At 35.5% G+C, this 17667-nt stretch overlaps 1 protein-coding gene across 1 annotated transcript in view; it reads left to right on the forward strand.

The window, feature by feature from the left end:
* dnhd1 (dynein heavy chain domain 1) overlaps positions 1-17667 on the forward strand; it is a 59886-nt gene that overhangs the window by 16013 nt on the left and 26206 nt on the right. Inside the window, exons 8-18 of the mRNA XM_028461089.1 lie at positions 1004-1138; positions 2051-2165; positions 3040-3242; positions 3308-3557; positions 5266-5411; positions 7501-7626; positions 7761-8037; positions 9872-9999; positions 14718-14916; positions 15007-15098; positions 17463-17664. Of these exons, the coding sequence (XP_028316890.1) occupies positions 1004-1138; positions 2051-2165; positions 3040-3242; positions 3308-3557; positions 5266-5411; positions 7501-7626; positions 7761-8037; positions 9872-9999; positions 14718-14916; positions 15007-15098; positions 17463-17664 (1873 nt within the window). The remainder of the gene's footprint in view (positions 1-1003; positions 1139-2050; positions 2166-3039; positions 3243-3307; positions 3558-5265; positions 5412-7500; positions 7627-7760; positions 8038-9871; positions 10000-14717; positions 14917-15006; positions 15099-17462; positions 17665-17667) is intronic.

Here is a 17667-nt window from a genome sequence, read left to right on the forward strand (position 1 = left end):
CATCCTGATATTGTTTATTAGAACACATTACATTGATTTATTGATTATGTTTGTTGAAAAAAGCATAAGAAGAGGACCTTGAAAAAATAATCTCAAATTAAATTGCAATTGCAATATTGAGGAAAAAAAAATCGCAATTAGATTATTGTCCACAATCGTTCAGCCCCAGTATATAAATATATATATATCAGCCCATTCAAATACAAAAATTCAATTTTAATCCACATTATTTGCAATGCTCAGTTTTTCAGTTCCTATGTCAGCTGATGGCAGTCACTGTATTTGGCAATTAAAAATTAAAAGTAATTTCAATTAAAAATTGCCAAATACATTGTAATTGTGGGAGTTCTCATTATTATTTTAATTCTGCAATTTGCTTTGTCCTAAAGCCCCTCCTAGGCTATTAATGCAGCACTAATAACACGTATTTTGTCTCATAGAGGTAATGTTAAGGATGTGCAGTCAACCTTTTTTGGAGCCAAAATGTTAATGTCAAGGTCAAGGTCGCGTCAAGTGTCAAAAACCAAGATTTACCATATGTCTATGAATATTTATTGTACAAGTTTGATGCTTACATTTATGAAAAGCTCATCTCAAGTGGAGTATTTTATTTCGTTGGAATGAAGCTGTACGACCTACCTACCGGTTGGGGTCAAAGTTCATGACATCACAAAAAAAACTTTTTTCTTTATAACTTTAATCTCAAATTGTTTAAACAACTAAATTTTTCCAAAAACTGGCAAATTCTCCTCAAATTATTCCGCGAAATGTCCACAAAATGCCAAAATTGGGGAGATTTAAGTGAACATCCTGCAGGGCCTGAGATAATATCATATTTTCTCATTTATAAGTGACAGTGCAAACCATGTCACATTAATGTTGAATTTCCTAATTTTTTTCCACCTAAAATCTGTGGCCCACTTAAGCTCAAACTTTGGCCCCTGAACTAAAATGAGTTTGATATTCCTGAGTAACCCAATCAACACCTTGATGTGTTTGTTAGGTAATGAAGTCCCAGCAGCGCTCTGTGTTTCTCACCGAGCTTTGTTTCAACACCGATGATGAGCTGACGGTGGAACCATCAATGCATCAGTTTGAACAAACACTTCTTCACTCCATCAGTGGCTCCATTATTCAGGTGATCTTTACACCACAATGTACACCACTTTAAGTTGTCATTGGGTTCCCTTTGCGCTAAATTTAAGGTAAATCTCCACAGGAAATACGTTTGGAAATTTGGGGAATATTCAAAAATAGGAACTCCTAATGGGAATTTTTTAGTAGAATTAAGAAAAAATTGAGGGTAATTTTAAATAACTATCATATCAAAACTTCAAAGGTCCAGTATTTTGCAATTTTTCATTTTCACTCATCTCCATTTGTTCTAAGAACCCTAACAACATAGTATTTGAGGTTTATTTTCCTAAACTGGCCTTTTTTCTGGAGTTTTAGCGTATGCATATTTTTGAGTGGGCGTGTCTGGAGATGCATGCCACATTCCACAGCTGATCACCATAGCGATTCTCTTTTGCTATTCACACACTCTTGTTATTGTTTTCAGCCCAAAAAACTGCACATTACATTAAAACACATGTGATATATATATATATATATATAATAAGCAGCTATTGTGATTGTAAGATGTAAGAGCTTACATTTTTATAGGGTAGGAGGAGCCAGGATTGTCAGGAGGACGAGTTTCCGCTAGGTGACATCACAACACAAGAAAAATTTTTTTACAAAATGTGGAATAACAAGGGAGGGAGCAAACAGAACTTTTTCTACTCTGGTCCTCTGAATGAGGCTAAAGGAATGTATATCACTGTAGCAAAACCGTTATAAAGTGATTTTTTCACATTACTGCCCCTTTAATAATAATTATACATATTTGTATACTTTCCCTGCGATGTAGCCCCGCCTAACGCCCAATGGCACCAGCAGACCCCTGCGAACCTGAAAAAAAAGGAACATGTGGGTCAGAAAATGGATGTATAATATCCAAACATAAATATTACTAATATATGTACATACATTTATTTGTTTTCTCTAGATGTGTGAGGAATGTGGATTATTTGTGGAAAGCAGCAGCTGTGTGTCCGGCTCAGCTCAGGACGTGGTGGTCTGTGATTGTGATGTCAACTGTACTGGGAGCTCAAGGAATACTGGTAAAACCATTCCAACGGAAGGTGCTGGTTTTCTGACTGCATTAATATTTACTTGAACCTATTTATAATCTTTTAATAGGTAATATTAGCAAAGAAAATAACTAATTATTTTGTTTTTGGACATTTACCCCCTTGTTGTTAGTTTTTTTTAATTAATATATACATATTTATTTTTTTATCTTCATGTTTAAAGGTTGTATGCTACTAGGTAAGTCCAACAATCACTAATCTGCTCTCCTTGTCTTTTCTTATATATAAATATTATTTAAAGAAGTCATAAATTTGTATTTCATTGTATGAATTTAGATTACATTATACATTATTTTTATCCCACAGGGGGGAAATTCACATCTTACAGCAGCCAAAGACACAAAGAACAAGCAAGAAAGCTAAATACAAAAAGGAAAAATTAAGGAAAAACAGAAAAGAAATAACAAAAAATAAAATAAATAAATAATAGATATTGGTCAAGATAATAGTACAGAAAAAAATATAAATAAGCTGTAAGTGGGGTTTTACAGTGGGTACTGAAAAATAATAAAATAAGGGAAAAAACTAAGATAAATAATAACATAAATAAATAAATAATAGATATTGGTCAATATAACAGTACAGAAAAAATATAAATAGGCAGTAAGTGGGGTTTTACAGTGGGTACTGAAAAAAAAAAATAAGGGAAAAAACGAAGATAAATAATAAAATAAAAATTAAAATAAATAATAGATATTGGTCAATATAACAGTACAGAAAAAATATAAATAGGCAGTAAATGGGGTTTGACAATGAGTACTGAGTAATGTGATTAATGTGTAATTAAGTCTTTAATTTTATCTGTATAATATGTTACATTTCTGTACAATGCTATATTTTTTAGGAGAAAGAACCTTTGATGGGAGGAGGACCAACGATGTTCTCAGAGAGAATCCATCTTTGCGTCTGATGTCATCCAAGCACACAGTGCGGGGTATCAGGGTGCGGGGCTGCTACTCTCCTCTTTCCAAAGTACAGCTCCAATGGCAGCTCAGCGTCGATGATCTCATCAAACAAGCTATGAAAGAGCAGACTGAGATCATACAGGTACGTCTGTCTCTGCTAAACCCAACCCTCTCTGACATGTGACTTTCTAACCAACGTGTCCACAGGAAGCTCAGCTAGAAGTCCATCAGCTGTGTCAGAGCGTTTCATGGTTAGCGGACGTTCATTTGTTTGCTAAGCGCTGGGATCAAAGCTCACTGAGCGACGTAAAACATCAGCCTGAGCCCGTGACAGTTTACACCCAGCACATTCTGAAGCTGCGTGACTGGGCTGAAAGGATGAGCACCATGGACCCAACAGTGTCAACATCCACAGCAGTTTTCACTGTTAATTGTAGCAACATAAAAGAAACCCTCGGTGAGTAAAGCTCTAATCCACATGTGTCAAACTCAAGGCCCGGGGACCATGGGTGGACCGGGACCAAAACTCAGCCCTTGTATTTTCCATCCAGACCACCCCACTACATTATCAGAGACACCATGTACAACAGAGGTGGACAACTCAGCATTTAGATTAAAGACCAATCTGAGCATTAACACAGGAAACAACAAATACTTTTTTATAGTCATTTTGTGTGCTTTTTGTGCATTTCTGTTGCCCTTTTGTGTATTTTTTTCCTGTAAAATATGTTTTTTGCAGTCATATTGTGTATTTGTGTTGTCATTTTGTGTTTTTTGGTGTAATGTTTGTGTGTTTCTGTTGTCGTTTTGCTTGTTTGTTCGAACTGTCGCTTTTGCAAAGTAATTTAGTGTTTTTCTTTTTTTTCATTTTTTTCATTTTGTATTTTATTTGGAATCATTTTCTGTGTTTTTCTTAATGTTCTGTGTTATTTGACCTAATTTTGTGTATTAATGTTGTCGGTTTGCTTATTTTTGTCGTAGTTTTTGTGTTTTTCTTGTCTTTTTCTGTATTTTCCTGCAATATTATAATTTTTTGTGTGCATTCTTGCACATATGTGGCCTCCGGGCCGCCTGTTGCCTATGTCTGATGTAGAAGCTGTTAAGACAGTGATACTCAACATGTGGCTTTTTATGTCTTAATTTTATTATTCCCCCAGAAAACCTTAAAAGGGGGAAACTTTAACCCCTTTTTACCTTTTTCCTATGTTCCATTTTTGCCCTTTTCAAAACGTTTTTTCAGATTTTAGCTATCGTTTGCCAATAAATATTTTTTTCCCCCTTATTTTTTGTCCATTTATGTTTTTTTGACACGTTTATCCATTTTTTCTCCTTTATGAATTTTTTTTTGCCAACTTTTCATCCAAATAAGATAACTTTTTCCTTTTGTTTGTTTCCTTACTACATTTTGCTCAGAATTCTGTGAATAAACATCTATAGAGCATAATGAATGAGTGTTAACACAAATTTTAAATTGTCTAATTTTGTAAATACATGAATGAAAATGTATTTCTATAGTTTGTATCAATGCTCTGTCATTTCCCTGCTGATGTAGAACCAACACTGATCCTTGTATTTTCAGTTTGTTTTAATCAAGATCATTTCTATCATCATTTTGTGTTTTTTGTGTCATTTTGTGTTTTTGTTCTGTTGTTGTTTTGTGTGTTGCTGGTAATGGTACGTATATGTACTCCACATAATCTGTCTTAGTTTGTGTTTTTTTGGTGTCATTTTGTGTATTTTTGTTGTTTTTTGTCTATTCTTTTTTTATTATTCAGTATATTTTTCTCTTATTTTGTGTGTTTGTTAAAACAGTGATGGACTTCATATTGTTCAATAGGTTTAAATGTACTAAAGTTTCATCAGTGTTGGGGCTATATTTGAGTGAAAGTTACAGATCTTTAGCACATTTGGTTGATTTGTTCTTTCAAAATGTTAGGTTTTCTACCTTCAGGACATTTGGCCATGTTTTGTAGCCGAATCTGACATTGAACAGGAGCTTTGTGCTAAATGTGGTGATTGTTCCCACATTGGAAGTAGGGTTTGAACGTTGATCATCTGCCATGCCTTATATTTGTGAGTTTCTGTCTAATACAGTGACGCCTGTTGTTGGATCACTGTTAGATCTTCTTGTCTTTGCACTAATGTTGTTGCTTGTGCATCTGCAGGTGGACAGCTCACAATGATTGAGGAGCAGCTGATGGAACAGGTGAAGCTTTGCACTGAGACGATGATTTCAGACCTGGAGACGACTTCTGCTGGACTCAGAGCAGAACCACAAGGCCTGCACCACTTCTCCAAATACACACTGATGGTACGAAAGCTTTTTAAAGATACATGCAGAAAATGCCATCAGTTTGTGAAATTATTGATCTTAAAGCTGCAACAAATGTGTTTTTGAATTTGAAGTGAACTGGTGAGTTTCTTTGTGTGCTCAGGGCAGAATTCAAAGATAATTACACACAAACATACTAAGAGAAAAACAACCCTTAAATAAGTTTTCTTTTTTGGGTGATCAATTATGCTGAATATATGGCCCTCGTTTATTAACTGTTTGTACGTTCAGATCTGAGCGTACGATGTGCGTTCGACCACGTTCGATTTACACAAGCTCCGGCATTAATCAATTCTGATGTGATCGTACGATCAGATCTCACATCAGGTCTGACCTTGTGTACGCTTGTGTGGATCCTAATGTGACTAACTCTGAAAATAAAATATTAAACAAGCCTCAGCTGCCATTTCCGCATAAACAGACACACATTCAGAACAAATCAAACAGATTATTAAATAAAATTTATTTAAAAAAGGTCCACGTTATTACTGATACCTGCACGTTTTTTGTTTTACTCTAATAAGCCTTTCCATACTCTCGCAACTTTTCTGTGCTTTAAACATGATAAAGTGTTATTAGGGCTTCATACACATGATCAAAGTGTTTTTTTCATTTATTTTTTTTTTTATTTATTCAGTTCATTTCCGACATGGTTGCAATCACAGAAATTCATTTTGACATTCAGAGCAAAATCACATCATTGTTTTTTTTTTTTTTTTTTTGTCCTTTTGCATGCCGGAAAGGGCGACGGAAAAAAGCATTATGCTTATCCAGATCCGTCCCCTGTGATTGAGATTCATTGATTCTCTAAATCGTTAGTTAGAGGGTGATTTGCTCCTTTCTTATTGCAGGGTGAGCCCAAACACCTCGCTACAATTTGATGACGCGTTCTCACTGTGATGACAAATTTGACGCATCACTAACCTGGAGAAGCCGCGCCTCCAGGAAGTTCTCTGCTGTGATTGATATGTAAACAGACACACCCACGAAGATGAGCATTTCAGCGTTCTTCACACAGTGCTATGTATGTATTTTCTACAGTCTATGTATGTACCGGTGAACGCCCCGCCCCCACGCTCTGTCTCGTGTTTATAAAGCAGCATGAGCTCAGCTAGAGTGGGTGGGAGGAGGGCTGGCCATCCTCTGGCCTTACGTCACTGTGCGGGGAGGAGGAAGTCAGTGTCCCGTCTATAGACACGCCCACTCATGAATATGCATGTAAACCGCAAATCAGCCTGTTTGTGTAGAGTTGCTCAGGAAGACTTTTCAGAGGCTAAAACTCTGGAAAACAGGCGAGTTTTGGAAAATAAACCTCAAATACTATGTTTTTGGGGTTCTTAGAACAAATGGAGATGATGGTGAAAAATAGCACGATATGTGACCTTTAAATATGACCTTGAGTGAACATCAAGGTCACAGATTGAAAGGAAATGTTGTTCAATGGTACCAGTCTGAGCACTGTATCTCAATTTGTATAAGTATATATACATGTATATATATATATATATATATATATATATACATGTTTTTTTTTCTTTTGTGACGTAATGAACTTTGACCCCAACTGATCGTTTTACTGGTAGGTTGTACAGCTTCGGTCCAATGAAATAAAACACTTCACTTGAGATGAGCTTTTTATAAATGTAAGACATTACCCCTATGAGATGACATACAGTACGTGTCATTAGTGCTACATTAATGTTCTAGGAGGAGTTCCACGACAAAGGAGTTGCGGAAGAAAAAGAAGAAAAACTCCTACAATAACAATGTATTTGGAAATTTTCAATTGCCAAATACAAATATGGTGAGTTTAATAAAGTTGCAGAAAAAGGGTAAAAATGAACAAAAATGCACTCAAATTGTTCAGAAAATATTCTTAGTTTCTTGAAGATATCTAGTGACCCCTTCCAGTGTCTCGCGACCCCAAGGTTGGGAATCCTACATTAATGAACACAATCATATGAACAAACAATCTAAATCTACTTTTTGTATTTTCAGGCTGCAGTTGTCTATATTTCTGTGATGTGAAATGAACAGAAAGAAAACCAAACGTGTGTGTTCTCTGCAGGTGAGGGAGTCGATGAAGACATTCTCTGAAACTCAGACTCAGCTGGAGAACATTCGTTCCCTCATTAGCGCTAAGCCTGTGACCTGCGGGAACACGACAGAGCAGCAGCTCACTTTGAATGAAAAGGTCTGCAGGCAAAGGAATGAGAAACACTTCTAGATCAAAGTGCATTAGATGTGTGTATGCTGGATAAACATTACACAGTTCATCCAATCTTAATCTCCACCATGTGCTTTTCTTTGTGTTTTATTTTGAAACAGATGCAGAGCTTGTGCAGTGACTTCACTCAGCTTTTGTTCGACGGCAATAATCTCGTTTCTCATCGACTGCCTTCAATGATCCACATTTTGGACGAGTTCTTTGGTGGTCTGGTTTGTGACTTTGAAAATGTGGTCACTGACGCTACATCTGAAGTGTTCCTGGACCCGGGTCAAAATGCCAGTGAAATGGTGAAAAAACTCAACTACATGTGTAAGCATTTGAGCTGTGTTTACAGCAAGCTACAGCAGCTGAGTGAAAACAGGCAGGATTTACAAGGTAAGAGTTCATGATTTGTTCAGTCAATCTAGACTTAAAGAAATTATTTATTAGCAAAATCCCTGAAAATACCCAATACATTTGCAGGCTTGAAATGTGTATATATATATATATATATATATATATATATATATATATATATATATATATATATATATATTGTATATTAAGCATGTGAATCTCCATCACTGACAATTCGATACATATCTCGATATACTACCAGCGATACGATACATTAGCGATTCGTTAAATTCCCTGACAATGCAATACGATTTGATAATGATTTGATGCCGATTCAATTCTACACAATGCAATTTTGTACGATGCGATTCAACATGATGCAAAGAAATACAGTAGACCAAAAATGTAAATAGTAAATAAGTAACTGTAATTCAGTATAGTACTAGAGGCAGAGGATTTGTTGTTTGCCTTAAGTGCACATTTTGCTTCTAATCTCTACTACAACTATGCATCATTTTATGGAACTTATTTTTGGCCTCTTAAAAAAAATAAACACAAAAACAGGCTTTTTCATTAGTAAGATTGGGATTTAGAACCAGTCAACATAAGGAACAGGAACTGGTTCCTCACATTTAGAACCTGTTTATCACACTGTCACAACTTAAACAGTAAACAGTGACATCATCATTCTCAATGAGTGACTTTAAGAGACACTTTCAATAGTAATGTCCATATTCCTGTGTAGGTTTAGCAGCACGGGAATCTTTACAAACCTCCTGCGTCTGGTCAAGTTTAGAATCTTTCTACGCCTGAAAAAAAACCAACATAAATGTACAAAAAACACACAAAATAGCAGAAACATGCACAAAAAACATCTAAAAAAAATACAAAACCAGCAAAAATATACAAAACACACAAAATGGCAGAAAAATACATAAAACGCATCCAAAAATTACACAAAACTAGCAAAAATACACAAAATTAGCAACAACACACAAAAACAAAATACATAAAAGGAAATCCATAAACATGAAAATCGTAGACAAATACACAAAAAGGACGACAAAATTACTCAAAAAACACACAAGACGATGGAGAAAAAATTGAGAAAAGTTCAAAGAAACAACAAAAACACACAAAATCACTAATAAAATACACAAAATTACACAAAATACATAAATAGACTCCAAAAGCACAAAACAATAAAAATACACAAAGCCTTTGTTGTTTCCTGGTGGTCTGAGGGCCACATGCAGGAATTAGTCTAATTTTGTAACCTGAGTAAACGCACAAAATTACTCAAAAGACTCACAAAATGGCAGAAATACACAAAAAACATCCAAACAATACAGAAAACCAGCAAAAATACACTAGAAAATGTCAAAAAAGGTAGAATGACTTCCATAAACATGGAAAGTATAGACAAATACACCAAAAGGACCACAAAGATACACAAAATAACTCTAAAAACACACAAAATGATAAAAAAAAAACTATTGAAAAATATACAAAACAACAATAGAAACACAAAATCACAAAAAAAAACAAACAACAAATAGACACACAGTTACTCCAAAACCGCCCGAATCAACAATAAACAACACAAATGATACTGCAAAAAGGCAAAAATACACAAAATGACTCCAAAACAACAACAGGAACACAAAGCCTTTGATGTTTCCTGTATTAATGCTCAGATTGTTCATTAGTCTAAAAGCTGACATGAATATTGGTCATGTGACTCTCAGATCAGATCTGTGATAAAAGTTGCCAATCTCTATTCATTTCATCTGCAGTAGAATTTAGGTGGAAACACCAGCAAAACAAATGGCAGGAATATTTAAATGTAAAACTGTGTTGTTTTTTTAATTAGGCTACTCTATGGATTTGACTCTTTGGATGGCAGATTTTCATAAAGTCACAGCACGTAAAGAGTTATGGGAGCTAAAAGCTGCGTTCTCCATGTGGTTAGAAGAATGGAAGCAGCTGCCTTTCAGTGAGGTAAGAATGTTGTACCTGGACAATAGAAATCACCACTAAAGAATGACCATTGTAGTGCTGTAAAGCACAGCACAAACATAGCACAAACAAGCTGTGTGCGATGCTAGCGGATAGCGTTCATTGGTCTCAGATCAAGTCTACTGTCCTAACTCATTTTTAGTGACCACCTTCCATGTGTGTTGATGGCTGCCGTTGGTAGTGCCTGTAGTAAAACATGGAAAATGTATTTTTTTACTGCCCTCAAAAAGGTGCCTCCAACCCAAAAGGACTTCTATTCTCAGGGTTTGTGTGTCTTCATCAGTCTGTGATTTACTCACTAACTTCAGCCTCCAGAGCGTCAGCCATGCACTGTTTAAGAGAGAGTAAAGGTCCCTTAGAAGAGCTCTTCTTTTCTGCTTCATTGTCTACTACCAAACATCAGAGTTGGAACTGTCACCCCCTGCGGTCACAGATTTTTTTCGGGTCACAATTGTTTTCACCCTCTTTTGGTAAACAAAAGAGGGTTAAATTGACATCTTTTACTTTTACAGTTTTTTTTTAGAGCAATTAAAAGCAGAAAGTTGAAAAAGCTGCTAAATGATCTAAAAAGCTGTTAAATCATCTAAAAAGCTGCTCAATGATCTAAAAAGCTGTTAAATCATCTAAAAAGCTGCTAAATGATCTAAAATCAGGCAGAATGTTTCATTCCAATAGAAAACAATGGGATGTTTACAGGAAGTGAGGCCACGTGACATCATCAATCATGTAATTTCCAGATGGAGGAACACAGGCTGTAAAACTGTAGAGTAGTCCCATTTTTGAAAGTTAAGTAAAGTTAAGTTACAAGTATTAAAACCATGACAGCCATTCTACAACCTGGGCTTTTCCTTCAACTCACTGATTTATTGAGGTTAGAAACCATTTGTTTGTTGTAATCAGAGTTAGGATCAATTACATTTTTTAGTAACAATTACATCTTCAATTATCCATGCTCAATTACAATTCAATTACGATTACAGTGAACATAATGTTTTTTTACAATTAAATTACAATTATTTCTTATCCTCAGAAAGTCAATTACAATTATATTCTCAATCACTAAAGTTCAATTACAATTCATCACAATCACTGAGCCTGAATTAAATTACCTAATAAAAGTTAACCTTCCTCTTGTGTTAGCTTTCTGTTAGCATCTCTAATGAAAACGGGTCAGCTGTAAAATACACTAAAAACGAATATCTATATAAAAGCAAGGAATCTGTGCGTGTGTGTGTGTGTGTGTGTGTGTTTGTGTGTGTGTGTGTGTGTGTGTGTGTTCCTCAAATATTTCTGCGGATCATAATCAGATTGACCTGAGAGTTTCAACATGGCTGCTGCTTGGTTCAAGGGTGTGCGACGTCGGATTTGTTTTGGACTGCATTGATACCTTTAATGAATTATTTCATAAATGCTTTACAAATTCCATGTGCATCTAAACTGACTGTTGTGGATTAACGACACTAAACGAGTCCAGACCGAGTTTGTTCTGGTCTGAGGAGATCCAGGTCTGCAAGGTCAACAAACTGGAATCGCAATAGATGGGGTTCAGTTCCCTACGGTGTTCTTGCTAAAAGCCAAACTTAATGAAAACACAATTTTTATCACTCTACACATTTCACAACAAACCTAAATGTCCCTGATGTCCCACCTTCAAACACGTCATTTAACCATCCATGAAACAACTACTAGACCTCACACTTTATTATAGTAATACATTCTTCCTACGGGCACTGACCTAGTTTATTTAAATGGTAAAATGTGAGAAAACTTGATATGAAACACATTTTAATAATTGTTAACTACTAGGGATGTAACGATTAATCGTAAGGCAGTTAAAAATCGATTAATAGGTATCACGGTTCATATCGATTTTCTGAAAATTGAATCGCAGTACTTTTTTTAAACAGCAGAGGGCACTATATATATTCATCCTTCTCGTCCAAAAGTGTAGAGAGCGGGCGGAATCTGCTACTACTTTCTTTCTGGCTGCCTCCTACTCTTAAATATGTTCATAAATTATTCCTTACCCCTTTAGCACCAAAAGAATATCTGTAATATTACGTGAATATCTGTAAAAGTCACGTTTTTCTATTAGCTCTGTCTGCTAGCATAGCATCTCTTCTTCACTGCACGGAATAACTGAATGCCAACCGACCACTGGGTTACCAGTGCCCTCTGCTGGTCCAAACAAATATCTGATGTAAATACAGTGCAGTCCAGTTGTTAAGTCACAAAATACATTTTTAGTTACACTTCTAAAAAGAAAAAGAACTATTATGCAATTTTGCATAGTTTAATATAGAACCAGAATTTAAATTAATAGGCTTCTTCTTCATTTGTATTATTCCTTATTTTTAATTAAATTGCATTGTTTTGAATAGTTTCTCAAGGGATTCTTTTGACAATGAAAAATAAAAGGAAAATAATACAGTATTTTCTAGTTTTTCTACAGTCCCATTTTGTAAAATAAAACGTGAGAGAATCGTATCGTGAACCCAGTATCGTAAATCGAATCGTATCGGGAGTTGGGTGAATTGTTACATCCCTATTAACTACATATGTGTAGAACTGTACTTAGAATTGTAACATGGTTCCAAGGTTTTGCGTTAAATTATAATTGACAAATTTTATAGAGTTTTCATGGGCATTACAATTACAAAGTCAATTATCTGAACTCAATTGCAATTTCATTACGATAATTACAGCAAAATATTTTTTGAATTACAATTAAAATTATAATTACGGCATGATTGTAATTAATTATCAATTATGCAATTACAATTATAATTGACCCAAACCCTGGTTGTAATGCTCTTCACTTCTGCTTTTCTATCCCACTGAATAATCAGTTGGCAGTAAATGGCTGTTGTTTATGTGTTTCTTTATGGTATAAATCTGTTATTTTATTGCTTTGTTTCAGTCTGTTGTACAGTGTCCTAGAGTTAAATCTAGTATACTTTCCTTCCAGGTTCCAAAATGTTAGATCCGATTAAACAGAGAATAGATTTATTTGTAAATATAATGCCCCATGATAGTCTAGTAAGGGATGATTTTTATAACCTTTTCTTGCCATGATGAGTGCCAGATGTGGCATTCGGTCCTTAATAAATACGAGTACAGTGCCTGTCAGAAGTATAGGAACATGGAAACAACAACACATCTCACCAGTTGTAGCTTCACTTCATTGGCTGCAGATGCATCTTAGAGTTGATTTTAAAATCCTTGTATTTACTTTTAAATGCTTGAATGGTTTAGCCCCTTCCTACCTCTCTGACCTGATATGCACCTATACCTCGTCTCATGCTCTCAGGTCAGCAGATCAGCTGCTGCTTGTGGTCCCAAAAACCAAAAAGAAGCTTTGTGTGGGCTGTGGTGTTGTTGTTGCTGCCCTTAAACTGTGGAACACTTTACCTCAAAAGATTAAAAAACCTCAGTCTCTGCCTGTGTTTAAACGCACCTTTTCTCACAGGCTTTTAGTCACTAAGTGAGATGTGGTTTCAGTTTTCCTGTTGTTTTCAAAACTAAAATTGTCTTTGTTTTATTTATGGCTGTATTTGTCTGACAGTTTTATCATTTGTGTACGGCACTTTGGCCAACTAAGTTTTTAAGTGCTTTATAAATAAAGTTGGCATGGCATGGAATCGTGCTATCATCGGTTTCAGCCACACGGAGCCTTGACTGGAGTGCAGCGATGCTGGCCCGACGGGCATCTTGTGCTTCAGCTGCCCAGCATCACGTGCGCGGCGTGTTGCCTGACGTTTTTTATCTGTCTTTGTACGATTTGTTTTTGGCACGTTAACATCCACAGGTAGCTGAATATAAAATGAGACTCCAAAAGAAAGGATTCAGTTTAAAATAAAAATTGTTGAGGGTTGATGGATTTGTCTGCTGCCAATGATGTTTAACTTCATCACTATTATCATCAGTAACTATCTAAACTGGTAATTAAGTTGACTGTAGACTAGGCAACATTCCTTCGAGGATTTTTAAAGAGCCAAAACACAAACTCATTCCTTGTCTTTACCTAGTTTTGGTAAGTTAAGTTAAGGTTAAGTTAAGTTAAGGTTAAGTTAAGTTAAGGTTAAGTTAAGTTAAGGTAAGTTACGGATGGGTGAAGTATTATATACTGTATATTTATTTGACAGTAATAATATAGTATTATTGTTACTGTATTAAAGCTTGGATCTACAAACTAAGTCTTATTAAAGGAAACAAAGATATTCCACTGAAAATAACTATACTTTAATAATTTTAAAATCCACAGGTTGATACGTGACTATTAAATGTTATATAATAAATAATGTACCATAAATAGTGAGGTGTGTGACCTGTCAGCCACGTAGAAGACTTCTTCTCCTCCGTCTGCCGAGGAACACACTTTAGTATTTTTTTTTTACAGTATTCATATAGTATTATTACAGTATTATTTTTACAGTATAAATACAATAATATTGTAGTATTATTACAGTATTAATCCATTATTGTTAGAGTATTATTTTTACAGTATAAATACATTAATATTGTAGTATTATTACAGTATTAATACATTATTTTTACAGTAATAATATAGTATTATTTTAACTGTATTAAAGCTTGGATCAACAAACTATTAAAGCAACAGATCTTCCACTGAAAATAACTAATACGTTAATAATTAATAATAATAATTCACTGATGCTAAATGAAGGTGATGTTTCTAGGCTGCGATATCACAAGCTCAGGAAAAGATTGCTGAGTGGAATACGAAAGCTCAGTCCTTGACCGACACCATACCGTCTGCTGATCCCATCCTGAAGGAGAACTTTAGAGATCTGAAAATCTTAAGTCATCATCTTGTTGTCATGGCAAAGCTACTTGGCTCCACATTGAAAGAAAAGCACTGGAAAGCTATATTTCAAGGTTGGTGAGAGTTAATAAAAGTGTGCCAGACAGATCTGCGGCAAACGACGTAACATCTCATCAGAGGTGATGTTTTTTCTCTTCTTTCAGACGTGGGCCAAGTGTTTTCCTCAGACAGAAACCTAACTGTTGCTGACCTCATGTCTTTACAGTCTAAATTTAACCAGAATGTCATTGACAAGGTAAGCACACGTAAGAACTGACGACATATTACATGAAAGGCATGAGTTGCATGAGGTCTAGATGTGTAATGTGTCTTTTACAGTAGAGGTTCTCAAAGTTTTCCAGGGCTAAAAGGTTGAAAATTGGCTAATTCATTCATTTAACCATTACAGTAGATACCATATTTTGGTTGTGTAGATTAGTGGTTCTCAAACTTTTTTGGCTCAAATACCCCCTTTCTCATACTTTTGAAACCAAGTACTCTTTGTTCAACTGCTACATTTTGCTCGGAATTTTGAAAAGAAATTTGATGAATTTGTGAATTACTTAAAGCTGCTGAACCACATACTGTACCTCAAATAATTGTAGCTGTATTTCATCCAAAAGTTGTTCTCATAAATCCTCTGAGAGGGATTTACCACAAACAAATGTCCAATGTAGAAGTTGCTGCTCAAATGTTAGTTTTTGACTTCACCAGAAACAAATGAGTTGTTGACAAATGGTCATGTGACTTGAACTTTGGAAATGTTTTGTGCATTGGGTTGTGTGATTTGCGTAGAAGAATGCAAAGATGGTGCCGAAGCTGAAAAGTGTTTTTACTTCATTCTTACCTCGATTTCTTGTGTTTCCTCACCAAACAAGATGCAATTCTTGTTTTGCCTGGCTACCCGTTTGTTTTGCTGTTCTTAATATTACGCCACTCCGATGTTGGTTGTATTAAGGTTTTTCCGTGAAGGCCAAAATATCAACATACGTCATGTTTTTGTCACCGATTTTTAATCAGTATAAACACGTCACTTAGGCTATGTTTACATCAGAGCTTCAAATTCACTTTAATTCAGAATAAAAATTCATTCCTCTTTGAAAAAATTAATAATGACCTTGTAGACACCTAATACCGAACAAAAATGGCCTTTCCGAATTAAACTTATATTTGAAAATTGAATAATTCCTCGATCTTGTATACGTTCATTCCGCTTTAAATTAATTCCGCTCATTCTGCCCATAGTCGTCCTGTCGCGATGACGGGCTGGTGACGACATAATCCAAGATGGCCGCCTGAAGCAAGTGTATTCGAGTCTAGACAATTTATGTAATAAAAGCATTAGAAGACATGGATATGATGAAAAGAGTGGATGGACGGAAGCATAAACATGAGGACATTTGTAGAGGCTAATCTTTAATTCTTTAGGTTCTTCTTATGTTTTAGTGTAACCCCTTCAAGAAATTACTGACACTTTTCGTCAAGTCAAACAACAACCTCCTGTTTGTGGGCATAAACAGTACAACTGCACCCTCTTATGGCAAAATGACATGCATTCTTGCTTTCTTTGTAAATAGCCAAATTCTCACAAATGTACATAGGTTTTACATATGAAATTAATCATTTCCTTTTAACCAAAATATACAAAATATGAAATACAAAAATAATGTCTAAGCATGAATTATTCATGAACATGTAGGCCGTATGAAATGACGCTTACAACATTCACAGACATATTACACACAAATGGACATCAGAAAACGAAACAGACTGCATTGGGGATCATGAAGCTCTGCACCAGGACACAGAGCTTCACAAATGTTGCACTGGTCATTCGTCTTGTAGCTGGAGGTAGAGCAGCCGTTGCACTAACTTCTTCAAAATACAACATCTTGTTGTGTTTTAAAGCCTGAGGTGGTTCGAGTCTGAAGACTTTTATTTTGAAGCCTGACGCTGTGTAATTTGACGGCGTTTAGTTTGACAAGTTAGGCCATTAGATTTGACGGAGGTTTTGCTTAGTCATGATTCTGTTTGGTCTGATAATGACAGATGTTTTCCTGAAACCTGATACCTCACTCTGAGAACTGAGAATATCCCAAAATGTACATTGTACAGCTGACCAAAATGAAACAGTATGTTATTGTCCAGCTGCTGCTTCACCACTATCAATCAAAATAAAAGTGAAAATAGTTCTTATTATGTGGTCTTATGTTGTAGTCCCCCACCTGTCCAATCAGAACCCTTCACAACCCCCAGACCTGAAGCGGAATTTAATAAAGGCGATTCAACATGTTTTCCATGTAAGCCTCAATTCGGAATTACTATTTCCATGTAAACACGAAGCAGAATATTTTAATTCTGTAAAAAAAATAAAAATAGTGAATTAATTACTAATTTAAAAACATCATGTAACTGTGGCCACTGACAGAAATTGTTGGGGTCACACTGGCATTAGTGGATGAGGACGACTTTTGTGTTTTTTTTTTCTTACAACTTTTGTGGTTAACCAGCATTTAAGTTCATTGTAGCATTTTCACCTTTGAATGTCTTTTTAACTGGACTAATGGGTGAATAATAAACCACAGTTTGAAAACCTGTGTTACACAATATCTTCTGTCAGATTTGTCTCAATGCTCAACTAGAGCATCATATGGAGGAGGCCTTCCAAAAGCTTTGTCAGGGCTGGAATGAGAAAGTCTTTCAGCTGAAGGAATACACTTCTCCTGGCTGGCAGCTGAGTGGACCTCAAAATGAGGCGACAGAGCAAGAGAAAGACACCAGGAGTCATGGATGTCATGATGATGCTAGATTCACAGTTACTGGTG

This window comes from Gouania willdenowi, chromosome 1 (genome assembly GCF_900634775.1).
Source record: "Gouania willdenowi chromosome 1, fGouWil2.1, whole genome shotgun sequence".
NCBI classification, from domain to species: Eukaryota; Metazoa; Chordata; class Actinopteri; order Blenniiformes; family Gobiesocidae; genus Gouania; species Gouania willdenowi.